Genomic DNA, 17,446 nt, shown 5'->3' with positions numbered 1-17,446 from the left:
AGAAAATGGGGTGTTTATCCAGAGCTTTGGAGAGACAAAGCTGGACAAAACAGAATTTAGGAACTTTAAAATACACAGTGAAGAGGTTCAGCTTGATTTAGTAGGTAACGGGGAACCATGAAAAAAACACTTTGTAAAATCCCATCATTTCTTGCAAGGCACTGGTTAGTATTCAAATATTACTATTTGCTACTTGGGCCATTCAAGGTCAAGAAAATTCCCTGAGTTGGGGAATTTCAGAAAGGCAAGTGTCCCATGTTCAAAGAATATCCCACATTAGACACTGAAATATTTCTAAGTCAAAGAAAAATGTAATTGAATTTCAAAATATGTTTTCAGTGTTTTTCAGCTCTTAGGCTTTTTACTGCCCTGCTCTGTATGAATAACAACATAAATAACTACAGCAAGAAGCTTTCAAACAAATCCTTCTAAATTATACCCAACAAATATTTTCTTGAGACACATAAACTAATGCAAAGTGATAATTTCTCCACAGACAGCACCTTGAGAAATTCAGAATGCTGTTAATTTAATTAGAAAATACATTGTCAACGAACTGTAAAGTAACTTGCTTCTCTTTTATATCTTTTAAATTCTAAGCAATTTTGTTTTCTCAATTTAATAGTCCAACTAAAAATATTGGAATTATGATATACTCCAAAGAATAAATCTTGGTTATTTTTTAAAAACAAAATTTGACACAATTTAAAAATAACTGATTTCTTAATAAGCTTTTAGATAATTTCATAACCCAAAGCTTTACTTAGTTAAAAATCAAAATAACTTACCTCAATGTATGGGTTCAATCTGCCTGAGGGGTCTTGAACACAGAAATATTTTGACACTGGTTCCTGAAATATCCCACCAAATCTGGCTCCTTTTTCTGCAGAGTGAGTTCTGGAAGCCTGCAAATACTGATGATAAGCACTCTTTAAAGAAGAGTGTAGCTTAGAAGTAAGGTCAGATTTTTGTAGAAATGAAGTCTTTTCTGGCCACAAACCAATTTGCAGATTGGAGGTAGTAGGTTCATTCGACAACACATATGAATTCTTAGAAATTGTGGTGCTTTCCTGGTCATCATCAGGGTAGAATGTGATGGAAGGATCTGGTAACTCCAAGGTAATGTGCTCCCTCCTTTGAGCTCTCAGACTTCCTGAATGCAATGTTTCCTCCTCCTCCTCCTCCTCCTCCTCCTCCTCCATCCCACCCTCCTCCTCTTCCTCCACTGGCTGTCGGTCATCTTCATCAAAATTCATCTTCAAGCGCTCTGACACTGACTGGAGAAGTGATAATACAGACGAGGACTGGTTTGCACTCTCTCTTGATTTTGTGGAGCCATGGTGACCAGGTGAGACCTCACTAGACAAGATTTCCTCCTGGGAGCTGTCATCCTCGTAAATGGGTGACAAAGCTAAAGGGTAAATTTTGTATCTTTTGGCCTCCACTGCTAAGAACACTTCTGAACTATCACTATCAAATGTCTCACTCGATTTAGTATCTTTCTCAAAATGATGGACAAGGTCAGTTCTGCTCTCGGACCTTTCGCATGCCAACATGGGTACACTGTCAGGTGACACATCAGGAAACAAGACAGACTGTGTTCTTACTTCTGCACAAGCGTACCTGTCTTCGTCCTGAAGGGGCTCATCATATAATATAGTAAAGGAAGAATTTTCTTGCTCATCCTGAGAAACAAAGGCTAAATTCGATTCTTCTTTGCCATCGCTGTAATCCAGATCTCTCCTGTTGTCATATATTACAGTAACAGACATTCTTTGGTCTAGCCTCACTATGTTATCTTCAGGTTGAAAACCTGGCACAGCTAAGGCAGGATAGCCCTCATAATCCCTACTGAGGGTAGGTGATTCATAGCCCCTGAAATGTGAAGCAACTCTGTTGTCATGTACTATGAAACCTTCCTTTACTTCAACGGGCTCTTCTTCCACTTCTCCAACACTCTCTTCAGCATATATTTGGTTTTTTTTTTCAATTTCAAATATAGGCGGCATGGCTTCCATTTGTGGAACTGTCAATTCCAGCCCTGTTCCAAATGTTTTCTCAGTATCTACAACTGTGGAAAACACTTCATGTTCCCCAGTGTTTCCACCAGAATCTTCTGGGGACAGTCTTTCCATCTGCATCATGGAGGGCACAGATGTACCTGTTCTAGGAGTCTCCTCAGCACCCCTTCTGCATGCCGTTTCCATTTCTAGGCCAGCAGGTGTTGCCTCCTTGTGTGCCTCTCTCACTTCTAACACAAAAGGTACCGTTTCAACATTCCTACTCTTCTCTTCAGCTTCCTTTTGGTAAACGGTTTCCATTTCCAAAACAGGTTGCTCCGTCTTTCCAGTCATCCCTTCGGCGTCTTTGTGGTAAATATTCACGACTTCTAACATGATGGGTCTCGTCTCAGTTTTATCACTACTTCTTTCCACATCCTTTGCATGGATACTTTCCATTTCCGATCCAACAGCTCTTACTTCAGTCCTTGCCAATTCCCCTTCCTCATCCTTTTGGCAAATGCCTCCCATTTCTAACGCAACAGGTGCCACTTCGGCCTTCTCGGTAGTCCCTACAATGTCTTTTTGGCAGTTGTTTTCCACTTCTAGCATAACAGACGTCACCCCAGTCTTGCCTATGTCTCCTTCAGCACGCTTCTGGCAAATGCTTTCCATTTCTAGTGTAACAGGTGTCACCTCAGCCTTTGCAATGTCCCCTTCAGCATCCTTTTGGTGGACATTTTTCACTTCTGACAGAACATGCATCGCCTCTGTTTTGCCAATATCCCCTTCAGGATCCCCCATCCTACAGGCTTTTTCCATTCCTAAGGAGACAGGTACTCCCTCTGTTTTGTCAATATACCTTTCAGCATCCATCTGGTATACCTCTCCCATTTTAAAACCACCACCTCTGGGTTCAATTTTTGTGACTGTCAAGTCAGTGTCTGTTTTACATTCTCTTCCCATTTCTAACATAGGAGGAACGGCCCCATATTTCATAATATCCAATTTGGCATCTTTTTTGTTAGTTTTTCCTATTTCTAACATGGAAGGTACAAGCTTGAGATTTCCTATACTGACTTCATTATCCTTTTTGTGTACTTTCCCTATTTCTGACATTATAAGGGGTGTGCCTTTACTATGTCCTGGCAAGGTTTTTTCAGATACACACACAAGACTATCAGATAAACTGCCTTTTGAGGTACCAGGTGTGTGGATGTCATCATTTAGCAATGGGGACCACTCGAAATTTAATACAAGAGTTCTTCTATCTTCTGTCCCAGTTTTATGATCATCCCCACACTCTATTTCTGCTGTCTTACAGTCCTCATTGAGCAGCAAATCTGTTTCTTCCCTATCACCTAACCTTTTATGAGGCGTGTCCTCAGGTGGTAAAACCGTAACCGATCTCTGCAAATTTATACTGTCAGACTGTCCAGCTCCATTTCCAGAAAACGGAGATTCTTGGTAGGGAACAATTTCTCTTCCTTTAATTGACTCTGTGCCACTAACTAAATTACTCACAGAAAAGAATCTACTTAATAATTTATTTTCACTAATTTCATGTGTGCTTTGATTTACTGCCTGTCCTGATACTGAGGACTCCCTAATTGTATCATGTGGCTTAACACTTCCACTGTTCAGAATTTTTGAAGCATCAGCCTGAAGTTCAGAACCCCAGGTAGACTCAGCATCCTCAAAAGCATCATTTGTCAAATTTTTGTGGACTGAACAAATAACCTCATTGACTAATTCCCTAGCTTTATCTTCTAACAAACAAGACACATCCATTCTATCTGAACCAAGAAGGAGACTCCCCTCACCAGCTGTAGGTGAGACACAGACTGCCTCTTCTTCCTTGACTTCCGACATGATTTCCACGTCCTGTTCTTCCACACACTCTGTCGGATGCACCCCTGCTGAGGGGTTTTTCTCAGGGATGTCTTCTCTCAGCGTGCCTGTACTCATTATGTCCTGTATGGCTATATGCTCTTGGCAGGATCTGGATTTTAGCTCCTCCCTGACAGAACTAAAAATCTCACCAATCAGTGTATCAGCCTTTTTGAGGAAACCACTCTTGAGGCCCAGAAGTCGGTCATGTGCTCTTCTCCTTGCTTCTATGTGCTCAGCAGAGGCTTCAGAACACTGCTGGCTTGAGCTGTTAACTGACGCTGGAGCCCCAGCAACTGCTCCAGGCTCTGCGTCCACGGGACCTTCCAACTGGGCCGTAGTTGAGCAATCAAGAGCTACTCTCCCAGTACAAACCCCCAAATGTTCCTGAAATGGAGTCCCTACTGCCTCTGTTGGGACAGGTGTTTCAAATTCCAGATAGGCGCTGTTAGGGTACGGCAGGTCAGTTAAGGGAGCACTTTCACATGTGAGGTCTCTGGTAACTTTCCCAGAATCAAAATGATCCTGAAGATTATGTGACCTTGTAACCTCACTAACTCCACCAGGGTGACCAGAGGAAGACGACACGCTGTGGATAGCTCCAGTTAGAAAATGAGTGTTCTCTTTCTTTTCTGACCTCAGGACAGAAGGTGCATTGGGAAGACTTGAATCTCCACATGCAAAAATGTTTTTTTCCAAACTGACATCAGAACCTAGAAAAGGCAAATTTACTTTTGTGCTATCAGTTTCTTGGAATTTGGGGGAAACATTATTTGAGCTGAGTTCTGCTATTTCTGAGGGACCAGAAGTCGTTTTATTCCCACAGATACCCGAAGAATGATGACTCGCACAAGTGTCTGCTTCATGATTCTGTGCCATTGGCCCAGTGACTTGCTCCTGTCGTACAGGAGGATAAGCCAAGGAGTCTTGCTCTGTGTCTTGTACACTTTGACATTTGGAAGCAGAAGGAGAATCCTCAGCTTGACCATTAGGGACAGCATCTGAGCATTTCTCTTTAATCTTAGGACCCACTGATTGAAGATTTTTGCCCTCTTCAACCTCTGGAGCAGTTAATTCTGATAAGATAGGCTTTGCTGGCCAATCTGTAGCTTCAAATGGAAAAGAAGAAAGTTGATCCTGAGAAACGTCTCCGGGCTCTACTTGGGAAACAGGTATCTCAGACAAGGCTACAGTTTTCCATCTTCCAGAATGTGACTCAAGAGGAACAGCGTTCTGTTCATGACCTTCAGCTGTCGATAAAACTACGGAAATATTACCATTTTTGGTTTCCAAGGAATTAGAGGTCTCTATTATGCTTTTACTTGCTTTAGTGTTTGAAGGCATTGGTTCTGCTTTCTCAGGGCCTTTAGATGAAAAGGAAATGGGGTCCTCAGAGAGGCTCCGAGACTCGGGGCTCAATGAATTCTCCTTAAATAAGCGAGTGTCACTGGCTTCGAGACCCAGAGGAAGCTTGCTTGTTTCACTATCATGAACTTCCTTGGATTCCAGAACTGCAGGCGCACGGTCAAGGTGAACAGAACTTTTCCTGTCTGCAACCTCCACACGATTTGCCACATTTTCTTCCTGACGCTTACTGGGCCGACAGGAAATACCAACAACATCGACACCTCCAGTTTCAGTGTGCACAGAGTTCTCATTCTTTAAAGCAGGAACAGCCAACGCGTTCAGCACATCAGCTTCAGAAACAAAGGTAGGGGGTGAAGTGCTGACATTTACTTTTTCACAGTCGAGGATAACAGATGTTTTAGCATCAGGTGATACTTTTGTTTGTTGAGGACTCTCAGAGCCAAGAGGAGATTCTGAAATGTGATTTTTATTAAGTTCTAAATCCACTTCAGGTGTTACTTCATTTTCAAAGTATGCTACCACTGCTGATTCGCTGATGTGTTTTACAGGCGCAGGATCCTTTTGGTTTATTCGCATGTGAGTAGTTCTATCCTGCGGCCCAGTGTCAGGCTTTTTGGCTTCTGTTGGAAACAACAGGGCAGGATCCTCAGGCAATGACTTAATTTCAGCTTCTGGGGCTTTTACGTGACTTGGAGTTGTGGGTTCACCAGTGGAAGCACTTTCCATTTCTTGCCTGGTTTGTGTAACAGTCAAATGGTTCCGTGAGTCTTGGGAAGGTAGCCTCTCTCCCCCATCGACAAGCTCTGTGTCTGCCACAGCATGTCTCTGAGGAGCAATGGTGCCGGTGTGACTGGCAGCCGGCTCTGATGAGCTGTCTACGGCTTGCTTGTCAGAACACTGACTCTCTGGCAGCTGCAGGTCTTCTCGCCTCGCTGATTTGCTAGGACTTGGCAAATCTGAACTTCCCTGTTTGCCAGTGTCGCCCCCATCAGATCTGCTACAAGAGAAACCAGAAGCAGTAGGTATCGGAGGCTCAACAGGCTCCTCTCTCCTCCCTGATGCACCTTCACTCATCACAGAGCTGTTTTCCTTTACAGTCTTTTCTGTTGTAGTCTTCCTTTGAACAGCTGGACTGCAAGTGACTTTGCTATTCTTACTTCCTGTCAACAGTGTCGCACTTTCTCTGTCAGTATCAGAAACGGGTAAACAGCTTAAGTGTTGCTTGGGGTCAGATTCTCCAGCAGCGAAGCTGGAGTCAGTCATAGCAGAAGGGGATGGCTGACTTCTCTCAGGTCCCCCGGGATCATTTTTATTTAAAACATCCTTAGAAGAAACAGTATTCTGAAGTCCTAGGTTGTTTGCCAGATGGTTTTCTGCGTTGACACTTATTTTGCTACAAGCAGAGTCTCCCAAATACCCTTTTGTAGAAATGTCTGTTGCAGCTGAAGACAGTGATGGCACCATCCCATCCTCCACCTCACTGCAAGGACCAGTGTGTGTGTGTGAACTAGAGTCAGAGCTTGCACTTTCTCTGTCCAATGGATTCACAGTTTCCAACAAGGTCTGTTGCTTTAACAATTTCCTAATGTGTCTAGGGCCTCTATAGGTCGCATACGTTACTGAAGGCCTCTCTGGTTTACCATCAATTTGTCTGTAGAAAGAAATAGCATGGGAGTATCAGGAAATCGAATTAATAACACCTAACAGTAATCTCAGCAAATATGTACTGTTATGGGGAGAAAATCCTAGAATGCTATAAATAAACTTATCTTTATTAAAAAAAAAAAAAAAAAACAACCCTGGGGCAAGTACTGTGGTATAACAGGTTAAACCACTGTCTACAATGCTGGCATTCAATATGATAACTTGTTTGAGCTCCAGCTGCTCCATTTCTGATCCAGCTCCCTGCCAACAGACCTGGCAAAACAGAGGAAGATGGCCCACGTGAGTGGGTCCCTGCTTCCCACGTGAAGACCTGGATGGAATTCCAGGCTTCTGGATTCAGCCTGGCCTAGCCCCAGCTGTTGAGGCCATTTGGGGAGTGAACCAGCAGGTGGAAGATCTGTCTCCTTCCCTGTGTCTCCCTCCCTCCAACTCTACTGCTGAAGTAAATAAATCTTTAAAAATATGTTAGGTCGGCGCCGCGGCTCAATAGGCTATTCCTCCACCTAGCAGCGCCGGCACACCGGGTTCTAGTCCCGGTCGGGGCGCTGGATTCTGTCCCGGTGGCCCTTTTCCAGGCCAGCTCTCTGCTGTGGCCCGGGAAGGCAGTGGAGGATGGCCAAGTGCTAGGGCCCTGCACCCCATGGGAGACCAGGAAAAGCACCTGGCTCCTGGCTTCGGATCAGCGCAGTGCGCTGGCCGCAGCATGCCAGCCGTGGTGGCCATTGGAGGGTGAACCAATGGCAAAAAGGAAGACCTTTCTCTCTCTCACTGTCCACTCTGCCTGTCAAAAAAAAAATATATATATATGTAAAAATAACAAAAACCTGACAAGCAGCATGTGAACATCAAGACAGTAGGAAGTCTGACGTCCTTAAGACTATCCCTTCTTACCTATTTACCTATGTATCTCTGTGGGTGATTAATGGAGAACACAGGGGCTGAGAAGCTCAAGGCTTAGGCTCTAAGTTCTGAGCTCAAAGGAGCATCTAACCCTAGGGAATCACACTGTCCCTGGATCTCATACTGGTACAAGTCGATGGATCACTAGGATTCCCCCGTTGCCTCAGTGCATCATACTGAGAGTCCACTTTTACTCTCAGATGTGAATTTGAACATCAACTTTTGGCCTGTAAGTCAGAGAGGTGTTAAAGAAAGAAAAAGGCATGGCAAGAAGTCTAACCCACAGTAAGCACTCAGTACACACAAGGGTACTTTAAAATATCAATGGAAAAAAGAAAGCAAGGTGTAAGTTTATTTTGGTACAGTTTTTGAAATCCATGTTTTTTCATAATATGCATTTTCCATGAACTTTTTAACTTAATATTTTATTTATTGTTGTTAAGACACCAATCAATCTTGGCGCAAAGTTCCTGAAGCCCTCACAACCAACTTCCCTGAACAACCAACATCTGGGAGTTCTCGAGCCATGCCACAAGCACTTCACACATACCACCCTTCTGTCCTTTAATTCCAGTGTGAAATTAATTTGAGAGTAAAATTGTAATGTCCTCCAGACTCAGCTTAAATGATCTCTACTGCACACTTAATCCCTTACTACAAAGATGCACAGTCTCTCACCTGCAGGTGCACACAGAATAGCAGTTGCCACATTAAATTATAAAGATCTATACACCTATTTATTTTCCCTACTAGCTCGTGGCAACTTGTGGAAAAACACTGTATCTTAATTATCTTAGCCTTTTTTTAAAAAAAAAAAGATTTAATTAATTTATTTATTTGAAAGAGCAACAGAGAGAAGTGGGGGCAGAGAAAGAGAGAGTGTGCTACCTTCCATTGATTGGTTCACTCCTCAAATGGCTATAATAGCCCGGGCTGGGCCAGGTAAAAGCCAGGAGCCAGAAATTCCGTCAGGGTCTCCACATAGGTGACAGAAGCCCAAGCATGCAAGCCATCATCTACTGCTTTCTCAGGCGCATTAGCAGGAAGCTGGATTGAAGTGTAGCAGCAAGGACTTGAACCAGCATTCCAATATAGCATGCCAATGTCACAAGCAGTGACTTCACTCACAGCATCACAACACTGGCCCTTATCATGTACGAATGCTTAGCTGCTCCACCCACTATTTGGAAAATGGAATCTGTTTAATATTTAATGCTAAATCATCTATTTTAAGTGAATGTCTTAATTCTTAGGGAACAGCAAAGTGCTTTGATTGTTGTTTACTCCGGAGTCAAAGGGATAGACAGAGAGCCCCATTCCCTGGTTTGCTTCCCAAATGCCTACAACAGCCAGGGCTTGAGCCAGGACCTGGGATTGTAATCCCGGTCTCCTTCATGGTTGGCATGAGCCCACTTATTCCAGCCATCATTGCTGCGTTCTAGGCTCTGCACTGGTGAGAAGCTGGAGCCAGGAATCTAACCCAGACACACTGATGTGGGAAAAGAGTCTTAGCTGCTGAGCTAAATACTCCTTTAAGTGTTCTAAATTCTGAATTCTCGTTAGATTTTAGTGTCCCAACTATAAAAATGGAAGACAGAAAAACCTGATGTGTTCTACTTTTTGTTTTCAGATTAAATGTATCATTACTACAGATATAGTAAACATTATATTACTATTGAATCTGCATGTATAACTAGGAAACACAATTGTCAGTATTCCAATATCTTAAAAAATATATTTTAACCCCCAACTTTAAAGCAGTAACATTAACAACACTAAATTTGCATACATGACAAAAACAAAGTAAACATTTCCTTTGGCATAGGACAACTTGATCTGGGGCCAGCACTGTGGCGTAATGGGGTAGGCCGCTGCCTGTAACCATACTAGTTTGAGTCCCAGCTGCTCTGCTTCCAGTCCTGGGAAAGATGATCCAAGACCTTAGGCCTCTGCTACCCATGTGGGAGATGTGGATGAAGTTCCCAGCTCCTGGCTTTGGCCTGGCCTAGCCCCAGCCATTGTGGTCATTTGGGGATTGAACCAGCAATGGAAGATCTATTCCACCCCCCACCCCCCCCAACCACACACACACCTTTCCTTCTGTCACTCTTCCTGGTAATTCATACCCTTGGAGACAGCAATGATGGTTCAAGGGGTTAGGCCCCTTCCACTCATTGGCAAAATGAAATGAATCTCCAGCTTCTTTAGCCGCTAACCTTGCCTGAGGCCACAGTGGGCCTTTGAGGAATTAACCCACAGATGCAGGTTCCCTGTTGTCTGCCTGTCTGTTTCTCAAATAAACAATTAATATAAATTTTTAAATTATTTAAATATTGGGGCCGGCACTGTGGCATAGCAGGTAAAGCAGCCTCCTGCAGTGCCAGCATCCCAGATGGGCGCCAGTTTGAGTCCCAGCTGATCTACTTCTGATCCAGCTCTCTTCTATGGCCTGGGAAAGCAGTTAGAAGAGGGCCCAAGTCCTTGCGCCCCTGAACCCGTGTGGGAAACCTGGAAGAAGTTCTTGGCTCCTGCCTTTGGATCGGCACAGCTCTGGCCATTACGGCCAATTGGGAAGTGAACCAGCGGATGGAAGACCTCTCTCTCTCTCTGCCTCTCCTTCTCTAGTAACTCTTTCAAATAAAAAATTCTTTAAAAAACTATTTAAATATAATTCCTTTAATGAATATATATTGTTTTTAAACAATTATATTATTTTTAAAGATTTATTTGAAAGGCAGAAATATGGAGAGGAGGAGAAAGAAAGGTTTTTTTTAAAAAAAAAAACAACTATATTATGTTAGAGCACTGAAAATCGAAGTTGCAGGCTTAACTTCATGTATTATAATTAATGCCTTCAGGTACTGATGAGCTACACTCCTGACACTCTTTAAAAGGCTGGCCATGTCAATATTGTCAAATTTCTACCTCATTCTTCCATAGGTTGTAAATGAGTCACCACAATGGAATAATATTAAGAACATAAAACTGTTCAATGTTTAGAATTTTCACCACTATATAAAGTAAAGTAGAAATGTCAAGACAGTAATTTTAAAAGCAAACTGAATTTGGAAAATTAGAGGGATGGCCATGGTGGAACAATGGGTTAAGTTGCCACTTTGGGTGCCTGTATTCCATTACAGAGTGTCTGGGTTCTAACCCCAGCACCAATTCCCACCCATTTTCCTCCTAATTTGCATTCTGGTAGGCAGCAGATGATGGCTCAAGTACTTGAGTCCTGCTACCCAAGTGGTAAACCAAGATGGAGTTCCTGGCTCCTGGCAACAGCCTGGCTTAGCAGTAGCTGTTGCAGGCATTTGCAGAATGAACCAGGATATGGAAGATCTCTCTCTGCTATTCTGCCTTTTAAGTGAATAGACTTCTTAAAAAGATGGAAAATAAGAAAAATACATTTTCCACAAACTGAAGAGAAAAAAGGGATTATAGATTTCATGTATTATGTAATTGTCATAGGAGCCACAAATTATCCTATATACCAAAAGAATGTAATCCAATTTTAAGAAAAAAATAAAATTCTTAAAAATTTCAAATAGTTAACAAATAGACAAATATACTGAAAATCTTAAGAGTTTTTATTAATTGCTGCAAACGGCATAACTATTCATCATGTAAGGTTCATGAAGCCTTAGATAGCGCATTTGGCTATACTCCACTGTGGATAAATTTGATAAGCCTGATAGTATGACAAAGGTCAAACAAAGATGTGTGTCATTCTTCAAAGAAAATTCTCTAATAGCAGCCTGAAACTAATAACTAGCCTCATAACAAAAATAACTCATTCACTTGTCGGAAAATATAACCTATTTTTTCAGTGGTTATGATTTATTTCCTTTCAAATTACATGGTTAAGCATATCTTCTCCCATAATAGGAATGGCTTTTGACATTTATATGCAAATAAAATCAGCAAGTTTTTAAAAAATCACAAGAGCTTTGACAGAAGAGACTCATTATGATAGATATGAAACTGTAAAATACATAAGGACTGTAATAACATACATGTTTAAAATTTTCTTAATCCAAAAATGGTTTTTATATAAATTACACCATAAGCATGAGTTAACAATCTACAAAATATTACCAAATGGATTTTCTAAAAGGTTTTATGGACATTAAAACTCAATTCAACTGCACAACAATTACAAACTTTTTTTTATTTTTAATTAAGATGAAATCATTTACAACGCCATTAGTGAAGAGTTTTTAAAGCTCACTTTGAATAGAAAATAATTTGTTTAAATTTTTAAAACTGTATTAATGATAATCACAAAATGTTTGACAGTATACTAATGAATAGTGTTATAAAATACTATTTTATTAATTTGTCTAAATTAAGCCATTTTAATAAACCCTGATTATTAAAACCTATAAAGGAAAAAAGGGGCATTTTTCCATGAGAAAGGAAAACCACCAGTTAATCTGCCTGTGACTGATTTGATCAGTTTATACTATACACATACACCAAAATACTGCACTACAGCCAATAAAGATGTATAAATATTACAGGTAAAACAAAAGCAAACACATAAAAATAAAATTGAAATTTTATAAGTGAAACAAATCTAATAATTTCAGAAGTATAGGCTCTTAAATCTACATAACATTTTATATTTGAAATAATCTCATAATCTAAAAAAACAGTATGTCCTCACTTTTAGTTCACTCATATCACAGAATGAAAACCTTAATACTTAATACTTAAAATTTAGACTCTCAAATTAGTAAATAATTCTCTCTATATAATACTTTTTCTTTTGACAGGTAGAGTTATAGACAGTGAGAGAGAGACAGAAAGAAAGGTCTTCCTTTCGCCGGTTCACTCCCCAAATGGCTGCTACGGCTGGCGCTGCGCCGATCCGAAGCCAGGAGCCAGGTTTCTCTTCCTGGTCTCCCAAGCGGGTGCAGGGGCCCAAGCACTTGGGCCATCTTCCACTGCTTCCTGGGGTCACTGCAGAGAGCTGAACTGGAAGAGGAGCAACCAGGACTAGAACTTGGGGCCCAAATGGGATTCTGGCGCCGCAGGCGGAGGATTAAGCAAGTGAGCCACAGCGCCGGCCCTCTCTCTATATAATATTTAAATAACATCTAAAGCCATATGTGAACAGCCCCTAATCATACAATCAAAATGAACTATTGTGAAAATGGTATTCAACCTTTAAATTTTAATTCTTCAATAAACGACAATGTCAACAGGAAGTTACTAAAACTGCAAATAAACTTGATAAACTGGGATTTCTGCAGCTAGGCTCAGAGGAAGCCTGTGTATCATTCGCCCCAGGATCCGGTCATCTCTTCTTTCCCACATAAATCAAGAATCATACTTATTGGCTGAGGTGGTTTTGGAGAACTGCCTCAAGCCATTCTATTAATAAAGAAGAGGTTTACTACTCAGAAGAAACAAAGTGTCCTCTGTCATCTTCTGTTGTCCAGTACCAAAGACATAAACCTGATCAAAGTAATCTCAACCCAAAGAGAAAAAGCACAGACTTTCCATTTCATCCAGTTCTCACATAACAGCCTCAACATCCCCATCATTTCAAATTACTTTAAAACTCTGGATTTCAAATAAATGCATGCAAAAAGCCACCTGGACATGTGTTAGAAGGTCGCTGGGCTGACTCCCAGAGATCTGATCTGTGGGTCTGAATCAGATAATGTGCCCCTCTAGATGCTGCCGCTGCCCCAGTACCAACGTCCAACAGCACAGCAGCGCTGCTTGAGCGAACTCTGCATCATGGGTCTACCACAGCTGAGCTTCTTTCCTGCTGCTGGACGCTTGTTTCCAATCGTATCTTACTATAAATACCATTTCAATAACCCCTTTTATATAATCTGAAATAATCTACCAGCTTCCTCTGGTCCTTAATAGATTTTGCCAACTAAATTACTACAACACACTGCCCGGCTACACCCCCACTCCCAGCAGGTGTTGAGCGCCAGCCTTGTCAACCTCAGCTTGTGCAGAGCATTGATTCTTCCTCTTATCAACTTAGGAGGAGGAAAAAGTTCTCATTTCTGTTTGCATTTCTTTGATTGCCCATGAAAATAAACTCTGTTCCACTTACTTATTATTTACTTATAGTTCTCCTGAGTAATTTGTTGACACTGTTTGACTTCCCCTTTTATTTCTATTGGTGAGTTTCTAAACTGTGTATCAGTTAATGCATTCTCTGTCATATTTTCTGCAATATGATTTTCTCGTTTGCCACTTAACTCTACCACGTTTGTATTCTTTGACATAAGAGTTTGAAAGGGAGTAACCCAATCTATTGATCTTCTCTTTCTGGTACCTTCCATTGCTATTATGCTGAGAAAACTGTTCCTAACCAAAATAAATTAATAACTTGCACACAGTAGTTTTCAACTTTTGTTCCTCTATCTTATTTAAATATAAAAAATTAGAGAAGCAGAGATTTTTCTCCCAATTGTGAACCAGCTTTCCATAAGAATATATAATGTCCTCAACCAAGGGTTAAAATTACAAATATAGGGGCCAGCACTGTGGCAAAGTGGGTTAAATCCCCAGCTTGCAGTGCCAATATCCCATACGGGCACTGGTTCAAGTCCCAGCCACTCCATTTCTTATCCAGCTCTCTGCTATGGCCTGGGAAAGGAGCAGAAGATGGCCCAGGCCCTTGAGCCGCTGAACCCATGTGGGAGACCTGGAAGAAGCTCCTGGCTCCTGGCTTCGGATGGGCCCAGCTCTAGCTGTTGCAACTATTTGGGGAGTGAACCAGAAGATGGAAGACCTCTCTAACTCTTTCAAATAAATAAAATAAATCTTTAAAAAAATCACAAAGATATGAGGATCTATTTCTAGATGTCTATTCTGCTGCAACGAAATGTGTAGCAAATCCGACATCAGTTGTGAAGTTGTTTCAATTAATGTACCTTTATCAGTACATCTCTAACATCTGTTAGATGATAAACTCTACCTAGACCTCAGTTCTCACAACTGTATGATGGGTCTGTGACTACTTCATAAGTCTGTCTTATGAGAAATTAACTGACAACACACACATATGAACATACTTCAAAAACCACACGCACAAAAAAATGTGAGTTATTATCCATATATGACCATAGTTTTACTGATGATCCTTTCAAATGATAAAATTTCAGGCAGAGGTTATATTAGCACCACACTTTAACCAACTGAGCTGACTGGCCAGTTAGGTAAAGGTTCTAATTTCTGTTAAAATCAACAGAAACACATCTTAATTACCTGTGAATGAACACTGTTAACATTACTGAAGATGTCTACTGGACTCAATGTGGTTACAAACATTTCTTGGGTAGAAAAATATTCCTTCAAGCTCATTTTAGTAAAGGGCAAAATAAGTTGATACCTGTTTGATCATCAAATAAAACAAGGTGGTGAAACACTCCTACACTTGATCTTAGCCAAAAGGCCGAGAAGCGATGTGAAACACTCCTTAAAGTCATGTCAAATTTTGGCTTCTTAGAGCTACATAAAATCCTCTGCATTCATATAGTCACTTTCAAGAATACACCCAATTTATTTTTTAGCCCCTTTAACAGGATTCCACAAAGAAAACAGATGACAGAATGGGAACAGTACATTAGGACCATTTTATCTCCAAAGATGCACAAACCCTATACAATGCCTGCCTGAATACAGAAGGAACTCACACAACAGAAAACGTTCCCATTCAAGTCTTAAGTTAAAAATAATTTTGGGAAGCCAGCGTTGTGGCACAGCAGGCTAAGCTGCTGCCTGCAATGCTGGCTTCACATATCAGAGCACCAGTCTGAATGGATCCCTGCCACCCATGTGGAGACCAGGGTGGGGTTCATGGCTCCTGGCTTTGGCCTGGCCCTGACCTTTCCTATTGCAGCCATTTGGGGGAATGAACCAGTAGTTGGAAGGTCTCCAGCTCTGTCTCTTCTTCTGTGTTACTCTGCCTTTCAAATACATAATCAATCTTTAAAAAAGAAATCATGTTTATACTATGACAAACATAATACCTGAAAGGTATTAGTACCACCCACACAATAGCCCAAAGGACCCTAGATTACCTATAGGATACACAAAATCAGACCATTTTTAACCTAGTAGTAAAGACATTACAGAACACCTTTCCTGATTTCTCCAATTAATAGGATTACAAATTAGTTGAAAAACTCAATTTTGAGGCTCAATTACATTTGTAACTTATTTTGGTAAATCGCTGGTATTACATTTGTAACTTACTTTGGTAAATCGCTGGTTTCCTGTTCACTGTCATGTGTGGTATCCAAAGAAAATGCATCTGAGAGTTCACTGGAGTTGGATTCTTGTTCTTCTGTTGGAAGTGCCTGGGACCCGGGGGAGCCACTGACATTCTCCCGCTCCCTTTTGACCCCTTCCTCACGCTGGTCACAGGGCGTCTGTAAATCTTTCTCGGTTTTATCATGGTCATCTTTGAGGGAAGACTGCTTGGCTTCACTAAGAGTCGATTTTCCTGAGATATTGAATAAGTTACCAAGAAACTGAAAGAAACTTTCTTTTGGCTGTCTGTCACCTTCTCCAGCTTTGGTATCTGAAGTGGAACTGGAAAGGTCGTTTGGCTTTTTGGAATCTTCCTGTGTTGAAAGAGTAATTGGCTTCTCCACATGGTTCCTTTTGTCCTCACTTTGGGAAATCTTTGGAAAGAAAATACAGAATAACAAAAATGATCATCTGAAAAATAAGACATGACACACTCTGTGCTAGACACCGGGACACATTTAAGAATCAGACTTACAGCTTCTGCTTCTCTGAGCAGCTTCTATATAATCTACCGGGAGCACCGTTAGCAAGACTTTACCGAAGCTTGGAGTACAGGCTGTAGAGAAGTGTGCAGCACATGTGGGCACCAGACAGGGGTAACCAGTCCAGAGGTGATGGAGGTGAGGACAGAAGATACAGCCAGAGGGATGCTTCCCACAAGAAGCGCACCTTCTGAAGGGACCCTCAAAAGTACCAGTGTGATTCCTGCATGTGTGTGTATTTAGTGAGGCACCAGCTTTTCAGGGAGATTCCTATGACTAGATATTCAGGTACAAAAATGAAGAGTGGGAGGTCAGTACACAGAGATAAGGGACATATCTTGGCAAATCTTATGTGTCTTTCAGTTGCCCTTTGTTATAACAGAGCTAATGGAGAACACCCTTGGTACCTTACATAACTAGCACCTAAGTAGACCTTATCATTTCAGCAGTGTGCTAACCCCTGACCCTGTCATATAATGCAAAACTGTTCCTCAAGACGACAAGATAGTAACAAGTGCTTCAATTCAGAGAAAGAGCCCACTGTTACCCCTTGCTGGTGAAACATCAAATCCTGACAATGCATTCAAGCAAATCGTTAACAGAGCTGAACATTCCTGCAGACAGTCAACTGTTCCGGTGTGCAGGTGCATTTTACCCACGCATAATTAAGTTGCTTGTAAAACAAACTCACATTCACGTGCCCTTCGTGAAAGGAAAAAATTGAGCTGCAGCAAAGAGCAGGTTGGCATTCTACCTCACACTCTCCTGGATTTCAAAAAGCTTCCGGCTTACGGGCCAACCCATTTTGCCTTCCAAACATGCTCACTCACATACTTGTGAATGGAATGCATG

The 17,446-nt window shown here is 41.5% G+C and overlaps 1 protein-coding gene across 4 annotated transcripts in view; it reads right to left on the bottom strand.

Moving 5' to 3' along the window:
* Positions 1-17,446, bottom strand: part of CRYBG3 (crystallin beta-gamma domain containing 3) — a 133,404-nt gene that overhangs the window by 71,857 nt on the left and 44,101 nt on the right. For all 4 annotated transcript variants that reach the window (XM_089330687.1, XM_089330688.1, XM_051859382.3 and 1 more), the window contains 2 exons: positions 16,056-16,486; positions 789-6,909 (listed from right to left, as the gene is read on the bottom strand). In XM_089330687.1, the coding sequence (XP_089186813.1) occupies positions 789-6,722 (5,934 nt within the window). In that variant the 5' untranslated portion in view covers positions 6,723-6,909; positions 16,056-16,486. The remainder of the gene's footprint in view (positions 1-788; positions 6,910-16,055; positions 16,487-17,446) is intronic.

Source organism: Oryctolagus cuniculus, chromosome 4 (genome assembly GCF_051225735.1).
Source record: "Oryctolagus cuniculus isolate XC-2025 breed Fujian yellow rabbit chromosome 4, ASM5122573v1, whole genome shotgun sequence".
Taxonomy (NCBI): domain Eukaryota; kingdom Metazoa; phylum Chordata; class Mammalia; order Lagomorpha; family Leporidae; genus Oryctolagus; species Oryctolagus cuniculus.
This window is presented reverse-complemented; position numbering and strand designations above follow the sequence as displayed.